General features: G+C 47.9%; 4 protein-coding genes across 4 annotated transcripts; 3 read left to right on the top strand and 1 right to left on the bottom strand.

Moving 5' to 3' along the window:
- The first annotated feature begins 2,536 nt into the window (after window positions 1-2,536).
- Window positions 2,537-3,710, top strand: SETTUDRAFT_163519 (uncharacterized protein). Its single transcript, XM_008029030.1, has 2 exons — window positions 2,537-2,851; window positions 2,907-3,710. Exons 1-2 carry the CDS (start codon window positions 2,578-2,580, stop codon window positions 3,551-3,553), a joined length of 921 nt encoding a protein of 306 aa, XP_008027221.1. The 5' UTR covers window positions 2,537-2,577; the 3' UTR covers window positions 3,554-3,710.
- Window positions 3,711-4,202: 492 nt separating this feature from the next.
- Window positions 4,203-6,116, top strand: SETTUDRAFT_90931 (uncharacterized protein; the record flags this gene model as incomplete). The annotated part of the gene is made up of 2 exons (XM_008029029.1): window positions 4,203-5,777; window positions 5,835-6,116. The coding sequence occupies 2 exons, from the start codon at window positions 4,203-4,205 to the stop codon at window positions 6,114-6,116; spliced, it is 1,857 nt and encodes a 618-aa protein (XP_008027220.1).
- A 935-nt stretch (window positions 6,117-7,051) lies between these two features.
- Window positions 7,052-8,164, top strand: SETTUDRAFT_20163 (uncharacterized protein; the record flags this gene model as incomplete). Its single annotated transcript, XM_008028678.1, has 1 exon — window positions 7,052-8,164. The coding sequence occupies one exon, from the start codon at window positions 7,052-7,054 to the stop codon at window positions 8,162-8,164; it is 1,113 nt and encodes a 370-aa protein (XP_008026869.1).
- A 661-nt stretch (window positions 8,165-8,825) lies between these two features.
- Window positions 8,826-9,560, bottom strand: SETTUDRAFT_20162 (uncharacterized protein; the record flags this gene model as incomplete). Its single annotated transcript, XM_008028677.1, has 1 exon — window positions 8,826-9,560. One exon carries the CDS (start codon window positions 9,558-9,560, stop codon window positions 8,826-8,828), a length of 735 nt encoding a protein of 244 aa, XP_008026868.1.
- Between the last annotated feature and the right edge of the window lie 464 nt (window positions 9,561-10,024).

Genomic DNA, 10,024 nt, shown 5'->3' with positions numbered 1-10,024 from the left:
GCCGCTATGCAGACAGCAGCAGCGCAGACAGAGACGCCACAAACAGTAGCAGAGCTTCAGCAGAAGGTGCGCTATCTCCAAGAGCGGCTACGCCGGAGATCAGAGAGCCCAACAAGCGTTATGATACGCCAGCTTGCTAAAAGCGCTCAGCTTGCAATACAAATAGTAACAATACTTACAGAGGAAATTAAGAAGCTACGTAAAGAAAACTAGCGCCAACGACAAAAGCAGGAGCGGCAGCGTCAATATATCGCTTCTGGTGGGGTGCTCCAGGTCTAACAGGCTCAGCAGATCATTGCAGAGGCAGAAAGGGTGGTGATGGGGGGTGACCAGAACCAGACTGGCGAGCGACGTCAGCGCGCGCCGCCAACGTGCACGAAGTGCCACGTTCAAGGACATACTCAGACTTCATGTAAAGCTAGATAAAGAATAATATCTTTTAATTTAATTTAATTTTATTAAGTTGCTGTAGAGCAATTGAGTAGAGCGTCGCGTCAGGTTTGGTGGGGTGGGCCACTTACTGATGTGGGCCGCTTACTGATAAAACACGTTATCGCGACTTGGTGTGTAATCGTGATTGTGATTGTGATTATGTGACATGTGCTCTCTCTTTTCTCGAGAGTGTTTGAGAGTTTATCATTAGGAAGTTTATCTATGTATAAATAGCCTTTTTTTCCTCTCTTTCTATTCTCTGTTCCTCTCCTTTGCGATGGATAGTTCTTAAATAGTTTTCGCATAGTGGTGTGTGTAGCCTTTATTCAAAACTCTACTTGACATTATCGAACATTTATTCAGAAGAAAAAAAACTAGCCCTTTAGCTAGATTACATATACTGCTTAGAGCCTCCAGGTACAATATATTCAATCTAACTGAATCTAATATTTCATCTGTTGTGTTTGTTTGACAAGTACCTCTGTGTGCATGTATCATCACAGCGCCATTCATTCCTCAACGCACTCAGCTACACAAATCCCCAATCTACACTCTACAATCCAACCTACCAATCCCAACTTACCAACTTGATTTTATTCCTACACATGCCATACTGCATCCTATACCCCCATACCGCCCCCCCGAAATCCCATAACCCTTCATACTCCACACGTCGACACATCATGCCCATGCCCATGCCCATGACCCTGCCACCTATCTATATAAAACACGGCATATAAGCAAGGATGACGTATAAATATCTCCACGCACATAACCCGTCCCGTGTGAACCGTGTATCAGATCCCCTAAGAGTCCGAGTCATGACAAATTTTTCCTTTCTTTTTACCTTGCTTGCATGCGGTTAGGAGGAGGATGTAGGGGTTTGCGGGTTCATGCGTTTGGAGAAGGGGGGGCGGAGTGGAGTGGAGATCGCGGAGCAGATTGCGGAGGAGATGGATGTATGATAAGATAGGATAAGATAGGATAAGATAGGGGCGGAGAGAGGAATGGTGACTGGAGCAGTGCTGACTGGATGTTGGAGAGTGGAGTGTAAAAGGGGGTATGGAGCAGATGTTAGAGGGGGCTTTTTTCTTTAGGGGGCAGTTCCTGGTAGGAAGATGGGGTTGATAGCGGAATGTGGGGGAAAGGGGGTGAAGTGGAAGTGCACGTGGAGTATGAGGCTGGGTTTTTTCTTCTATGGACTAGGAATATATGGTGTGATAGTACTTGGGAGAAAGCGAGTATTAGATATTTCCAAATCGTGGATAAGTGTTTGTGAAACAGGGGCGTGTGGCTACATTGTTTGTTTCAACGTATATTTAGATGCGGGCCTGCATCTAAAATACTTGCGACGCTGGGTATATTATGTGAAAGGATTGAGAAACTAAGACGACGAGACCTTCTAGGATACAGTATGGGAAAAGGAAATTCAAAGTTTTTGGAACAAAGAGGGCCACAAGATTCGAGATAAGTTATGCCATGCAGAGAGAGAAAAGAAGGGGAGGATTATTCGTAACATGAGAGTTGGGGGGAGGTGATTTGAGGAACCTATGATGTAGCGACATGTGTTTTATGCGGTTGGACCACGAGTCTTTGTGGCTATTGCACTTACTTGGCTGCTCATGATTACTCAATCATTAACTTTCTATGCTATTGATATAGAAAGGAGGGGTATATGATTGGAAACAAAGAAACATGATACTACCAGTAGAACACTAGAACACTAGACCCTTTTCGCGCCTTGTAGAAGAAATGGAAGGTCAGCGCCGTGGAGCCATTGCCTAAGCAAGGCTTTCGCACGGCCTATCACTCTTGCATCAATGTCATGTATCCAACGCATAAACTCAACAAGGTACAGAAAGCCTAGTAGCATTCCAGCTGAAGCCTACAGATAATCTACATTCGACCACGTCGATATGCTTCCTCGACTAGCGTGTACCATGATTGGTCGAATTGCGCCATGCGCCAATCAGACAGCTAGCCAGTTTCCCCACCATGTAGGCAACCATCAGCTCAGGCGCATTGACGTTATTCAGCTATTCCCTTCTGACGCTGTCCATTATTGCCTCCAGACGCATATAAAATATACCCCACGACCAATACACTTGCTGCAAATCCACAGCTCCTGCACCGCCTCCTGTCACAATGGCGCTCGATCTCGCTTCCGCGCCTACCAATCTCCAGCTGCAGAGCCCTCTCTTTGGCATCCTACCGGGCGAAATCCGCAATGAAATCTTCGAATTGGCCCTCATGCAGGAGGAAGACAATGCAGAGGCGTACCCCGAGGATTCATATTGGTACAGACCGGGGTTCGCTGGACCGCACAAAGGAAGTAGTGCGTTACTGCGCACATGCAGATTGGCGTATAAAGAAGGCCAGAAGGTGTTTCTGAAGAACCTCGAGTGGGCGTTTTGGTTCGGTATGTTGGACAGAATCTCCAATACATCTACTCCCGGTACTTATATTCATTGCAGATCGTGGCCCAGAAGGACGCACAACAAAAGACGCATGTGAACGCTTCTTCAACAACCTCACTCCGCAGGCTGCAGAGGCACTGCAGAAAGTTCGCTTCTTCACACAAATGTACTGGCTCGAACGTGGCCAGAATACCTTTTATTTATTTTCTCTTGCCAAGTTCCGCCCGACCCAACTCACAATCACCATACGCTACTCGGACTGGTGGTTCTGGGAGAATGACGAGCCGCTAAGGATGCATGAAGATTGGCTGCGTTACTTCAGAGGAAGCCCTGGACTGCGCACGCTCAAGGTCGAGTACGAGACGCTGGAGTGGAAAAAGGAGGAGATGATGCGCATTGTTCGGCGGAACAAGGCATGGAAATTGCCCGTGAGAAGAGAAGGTGCCCGTTTCGAGGACCATGACTTGGAAGGCTATCTCAGCGCCGAAACGACGGAGCTCAAGGAGTGGACGTGGAGGGGAACGAGTAGGCTTGGGGGCCAGACGTGGAATCATCATGGCGCTGCTGATACGGTGCAGTACGTGGTTGTCATGGACACTTGGAGGTTCGTCGAGGGTCAGCTGAGTGAGAGCGAACTAGAAGGCCGTGTGGCCCCATGGTCCAGTATGTGGTTGTCATGGAGTTTTCGAGAGTCAAGTTACTGAGAAAGAATTAGAAGACCGCCTGGCGTCATGGAGTAGGCTTCAAATGCGAGGTCGCGCGAGGTATGGAGGGATTGCAGGACGCCGTGTGATGTGAATTCGCAGTGGGTAGACTCCTCTAACACGCACTTGGAACAAGGGCTACTGATTGGGCAGACAGAGGAAGTATTTGCAGGTTGTCCCTAGATTTCTTTCAGCATGAATTAGTGTCTATTTTATACGTGATTTCAACGTGCTGAACTAGTGCATTTTACAAAATAGTACAGTACAATAATAGAAATTAATAGTGAAGTATAACACCATACACAATATGTAGTATAAACCTTATTATATGCACTGTGAATACTTGCGAAGAGCGAGAGCTTTTAGCAAACGCGAGAATTCATTCATGTATTAGAATCTTCTCGGTGGCTTATTGCTTGCAGTAATATATCCATCTAACCTAACGAGTCTATCCATACAGATTATTAAAGAAGATGGTTTGCTCCATTTTCTCAAATCCGACTATCTGGTTCTGTGCCGTCCGGCCAGACGACGACGAACAGGTCATTGGTTGGCGGAGCTTGCCGAAGTCTTTCCACGTGAACGCCCTTAGCGACATGCTCTTCTTCACAAGTATTCTTCGAGGGCTGAAACATACCACACAACATCTATGTCGTGGAAGAACAACTGCTCTACAAATGACCTTCTACGACCTAGCAAGCGACAATCATTGAGAGTCCTCGCTCTCTCCCGGCATACATGGGCCACCCTGCTTGATGCAGCACGCATTGCGACGCGTCTCCCACAGTCCTGTAGCAATATCAGCAACCTCCTAAGTCGAACGCCTTCTTTACCTGAAAGGCAAGAAGTTGATGAGATTGATGAAGGCGCTGTGTTGTCCTTGGAAGGATATTCACGGTGGAGAATTACCTCCTCTCGATGCTGCGATCTCACATCAAAACTCAAAACTTCCCCCCGACAGAGAGTCAATATCGGAGTGCCTCATCCTATCTTCTGCGACATTTCCGATGAGTTTGCTCAGGCTTGGTTGGGCTTCGAACATATGCAGAATTGCTCATCCGGTGGCAACTATCTCGCCGCTTTCGTCTTAGGCTGGTCTTATATTCTTTCCGCTCGTCTTATTGAGCTACGCAAGAAGACGACAGATGATCAAATCATATATACCGATAAGGAAGCGAGATACTATTGCGATGACATAAACCATCCTTGTGACGGTTTCACGATCCCGATTGGTAACGTGAATGCGAACGAGTGTCGGTGGTGGGCGGCGATTCTTGCAGGAGATGGTGGCTGGCGAGCAACTTTCAACCGCTCTGGCAAAACGTACTATCCTCCGTGGGAATGCCACTTGAATCACAAGGCACGGTTCAATATCCAGTACGAAGGAGCCTCCCGTCTATCACAGGATGTGACACATCCACCGTCTTCTGGTGAAGCACAGAAATATCTTTGCAATTTTGCTCGGTTGCATAACGCTTACGATCAACTTGTAGCTGCCTTCGTTGCAGCGTTAACGATACCGAGTCATCTTAGGTTTGGTGCGCCCGTCACCCTCCCTAAGCCGAAGCCCATGGAACACAGCAGGAGACAAGGGTCGGTATGTGGAACATACGTTCCATCTACAGACCAGCTTCCTCGTTTCATGTTTCTGGCATACATGCCTAATATATTGCCTTCGTGTTTGTTTGGCTGTTTTTGGGACCCCGACGTATATTGCAATGTAGCTGGCGAATGGCTTCATCCAATCTTGAGGGAAACATTACCACCACTTATCCAGGAGAAGAATTACGAGGTCATTATCAGAATGATGGCTGCCCGTCAGCCAAGTTCGGCGCCACTATGGTTGGGCGCAGCAATAACCGGAATGCTACCGAGGACACTATCCATTCTGTCCAGTTTTATGCCGCGAAGCTGCCCCGAAGCGGCTGTGTGGATGAATTGCAGCCAATCATTCATGGATCCGATGTTCCACAAAGAGCTCCGAATTTCAGATAATGCCACACTAGGAAGAGTCATTTGTCGTGAGGATGAGTTTCGCCTCTTATACCTTACTGACCTCGAGTCTGACCGTTACGGAATGCCGCCCCTCAGCCCTTATCCTCCTTTTGGAGTCGTCAGAATGAACGAAACTGCCCTTGAAGTTCGATTGCACGCATTCTGTGGACATGGACTTGATTACTGCCACTGGGCTTGGCGGAACCATGGCCGACCAGATCTGATCGATGTTGGTAACTCAAGTTTCGCACCCCGCTATTCTCTCGAGCAACGTCCTAGCATGCAGTCAATTGCAATGACTGGGCTGCGCCAGTTCCTATTACGGCTCCGAAAAAAGTCATATATATTTTGCCATGTACTCCTAGGCTTAGCATGGCCCTTGGAAAAAGCTCTTCCGTGTGAGAAACTATCCGAAATCGCGACTCGAAATGTCTTTTTCTGGACGTTCTTCCCCGACGGCGTGAGACCAGATGAGATGCCGCTGTGGAGACATGAATGGCTTAATATTTTACTAGACCAGGAATCGGATGATGAAAGTATGTCAGTCACATCAAGTGAGGAAGCGTAGCAGGCTGTTTCAAAGAATCGAGTTGTTGGTGAAGGAACACATCTTCGTATCCTGGATCCCCTAACCTATAGCAATTCAACGTGCATAGAGGTCCCTTGACGTCTTTCTTGCAATAAATGCCGCGAAAGCTTACTGATAGGGCTGCGAGTAATTGATGAGCCGCGGCCAGGTTTTTCTAATTGTAGAACTCGGAGAGCAATAATGCCATTCTTTCTCTTTATTAGCAATCTCAAATCACTAGTAGCCAATATGTCTTAATGAATTAGGGAAATCCACTGTTAGTATTCTTGCTCAATGAAATAAATTCAAACCCACCGTCCTAAGTTATCTGTGCTTGTGGTGGTTGTTGCCAGGTTTTTAGAACAACTTTCGCACTGAGTTGATCCTGCTCCAGCCTCCAAGCTCTAACCTTTTACGACATAGCAGGGTAAGTAGACTTACTAATCTAGACTAGCGTGTTCCGTTCGCGAGACAACATCGTAGTGGTGGCTAAAACAGATAGTCTGCACTTGTTTGAATCACGGTCCCATATCTTAGCAGCCTGCTTTGAAGTTTACTGCGCTCTGTATATCCTTTCTTGTCTATCTCACGTTACATCTCAGGCCAGCTCGCTGTGCTATTCCGCACTCGTGCCTACGCCGCGCTCTGCCTGGCTATTTCGGCCCCAACGGTATCGAGCCATATACAAGTGTTCTAAACAACCCCGCTACAAGCGATCTCCAATGCCTCGCGAAATATATGCTCGCCCTCGCTTGATACGCTCCGGCAAGAATATCACTACTTACAGGCGTGTTGCTAAATTGAGATTACCATCTGTTTCATTTCTCTCACATTCGCAATCGAGCTTTGCTCGCTCTACGGCCAGCTCAAGACGTACTGACTATTCCGTCGCTGCAACCGATCCAAAACAAACTGCGCGGCTATGGATGAGTGTCATGTCCTATAAAACCGAGACAGAGAATTCAAAGGGAGAGGAGAGAGCGAAAAGCACAACTTTAACATCCGCCTCGACCTCCGGCCAGCGGAGGCGGCAGACATCTGCTACATCCGAGTCAAGCCTCAGGACCAGGAGAGAAATAGCCGCCAAAGTTACTGATGCCGACTTCATGGAGGCAGTTCTAGAGTCATATGGAATTATGATCCAGAACAAGGGTGTAAATAAAGACCTGTGCAAGCACTTTCGTATCCAGGAGCTACCGCACGATCCCAAACGCCGCCTCGATGCATACAAAGAGATTTTCGCGCTCGACAGCTGGCTAGAACCGGAGATTGAGCGAATCCAACGGGAGTACAAGGCTATGAGGCTATATGGGTGCAACGAGGCTGAGCATTCGGCATACGCCTTGCGAGACATATTCCTTGACGAACCTCGGTATCCATGGTCCACGGAGGAAGATAGCGATCAGTGCTGGCTACCGGTCCGTATGCTGCAACTTGTTCGGAAGCTGCCACAGGATGAATGGCTCGCCCCTCCACTTATTGGTTTGCTCAACAAAAGATACGAGTGGGACATTCGTCCAGACTGTGCGTATCACGTCTCCCTCCAGGCGTTCCAACCCGGCTTTCGTCCCAGCGTCCGAAAGCATGTTTCTGTGGTGCAAATGCGAGCCTTCTGCCCTTATCTGACCATCGAATTCAAGAAGGACGATGAAACTCTCGCTACGGCCCGTCATCAGGTTGCTGTCGCTTCGGCAATGGAATTGTATAACCATTATCGTTTAAAGAACTACGCACTTCATATGAGTGGAGAACGGTGGTCAGAGGAGGATAAGAGCCAGATGCGGCACTACGGCATTACATTCACTGGGTCAACTTGGGACTTGTGGTGCACAGTACCGAGGACCTTTGAAACATGGACTGGCTGTGAGATGTCCACGATATATTCTGGGGACTGCTGCATCCGTGCAGGCGTCCAAAAGCTGGTGAGTATCGTCAACGACATTCATTACTGGGGGCTGGCGATCCATGGTCGATCATGTAAGGCTGATATTGCGGCCAAAATCCGCTCGGATCTCGATGCAGACACCGATCATATCAGTTTTTCTTAAAGATTAAAGATATTCACTGTTAGAAATATCGTGACCATTGATTTCGTTTCTGGTTACTCATGTATACATTTTGCCATGTAGTATTCATCTAGGAATGAGAATCAAACGCAGGAAACGACTCAGGCTTAGATCCTGTATCAAAACGGTTCCGTAATTTTCTGCTTTCATTCCCGTCCAGTCAACATCACAGACTGTTGCTTAAGAAGGTTACTCTACTTGGCTCTCGTGCGTTGCGATGCGCGGCTACATAAAACCACTCATACCACAAACCAACGAAATCCAGCACAGTTAATGTACCGCCTAGCCTAAGCATATTGATACAGTTCATCACAAATATTCTTTGCGATAATTGCAAGAACATGGGGCAAAAATGTGACGACGAGGCCATTCGAGCGAGGAATAAAAGTGGGACAGGCATTGTGTTTGGCTCGACCACCGGACTGATAGCTTTCCCTGACTGCCTTTCTTGATTTTACTGTTGGAACTGGTACGGTCAATTCAGGTTAATTGTACGCCAAATTGACCTCTTGCCAAGTATCATAATTATGCCAACGGATGTAATCATGACCGAGAGCTGGACTGGAGTTATTGAGTAGGACCTACCAAAACGATGCGCGTACATGGCTGGTTAATATGAGAACCATCGGGTTTAGATCGAGAGTCAGCAAATGCCTTCAATTTCCTTAGAGACACTGTTTGCGTCCGGGTACTCGTCGCGCCAGCACTTGGAAATGATTTTTCCGAGCGGTCCAAGGGCATCGGTCGGTGGAAAACTCCCATTCTTGATACATTTATCGATTTCGTAATCCTGAAGATCAGGGTACGGGCTCTGACCTGTTACGATTGTGTATAGCGTAGAACCGAATGCAAAAATATCGGCCTCGACACAACAGGTATCCCCGGGTCTCCTGTGACTCTCTGTAACTATTACGAGCAGCGGAGATCCATCCAGAGAGGAGCCAGCAAAGTCCGCAAGTTTCGCATTGAGATTTTCATCGAGCAGGATATTGAATATGTTCAGGTCGCCATGGACTACCCCCCTTGCATGCACAAAGCAGAGCGCGCTGATGATTTGTTGCGCCCACCGAATCTTCTGTTCGTAGTCGACTTTGTTCGCGCGAAGGTAACCTCTGAAATTGTAGTTGTGCACATACTCAAGGCGAATACCAGTATCATAGGGCCCAAGGTATCGTACGATGTTTTCATGTCCGCCGTGTTCTTTGAAGCGCTCGTAAATGCGCCGTTCCACGTCGATATCGGCTGTGCCCTGACTGAGCGGGGACTTGACAACAGTTTGCGAGGCCTTGTCAAAAAGTATCAAGCCTGAGATACCATGTGCCAAGATGTTGTCACGGGAAAAGCCAGCGGGATATCGCAGGATTCCATCATCACCCATGGTGTGAGTTCAAAAGGCACGTCAAACACTAACGAGTAGGATTTCAGAAGAAGACAAGCAAGCGTCAAGCAAGAGGCACGTTGGCGAAGGGGCACTCAAGGTCAGGGAATGGGGCTCGCAGCAGTCTAGGGGGCTTGGCAATACTAACTAGCCCCACCACAAAGTGCGCGCGACCACAAAGTGCGCGCGCGGCCTCACCAAAACTACCTTAAAAACGAGGCTATAGAGCCACACCAAATAGATATTATCACGATATATTTTGGTGGTGAGATCAATAGGCTTTAATATATATATACAGCTATAGAAATCGAGACGGAGTTCTAATCGCGCGGCCGCGACGCGAGGTTGGAGGTGGTGAGCTTGCAGCACCTCCCTGAGGCTCCTCACCACCTTGAGGCCTCGCGATAGGCTTCTTTTTTTGAGTAGCCTTTGCAGGAGCCATGAAGCTCCGTTCTCCTACCCCT

Source organism: Exserohilum turcica (assembly GCF_000359705.1).
Source record: "Exserohilum turcica Et28A unplaced genomic scaffold SETTUscaffold_3, whole genome shotgun sequence".
NCBI lineage: Eukaryota > Fungi > Ascomycota > Dothideomycetes > Pleosporales > Pleosporaceae > Exserohilum > Exserohilum turcicum.
This window is presented reverse-complemented; position numbering and strand designations above follow the sequence as displayed.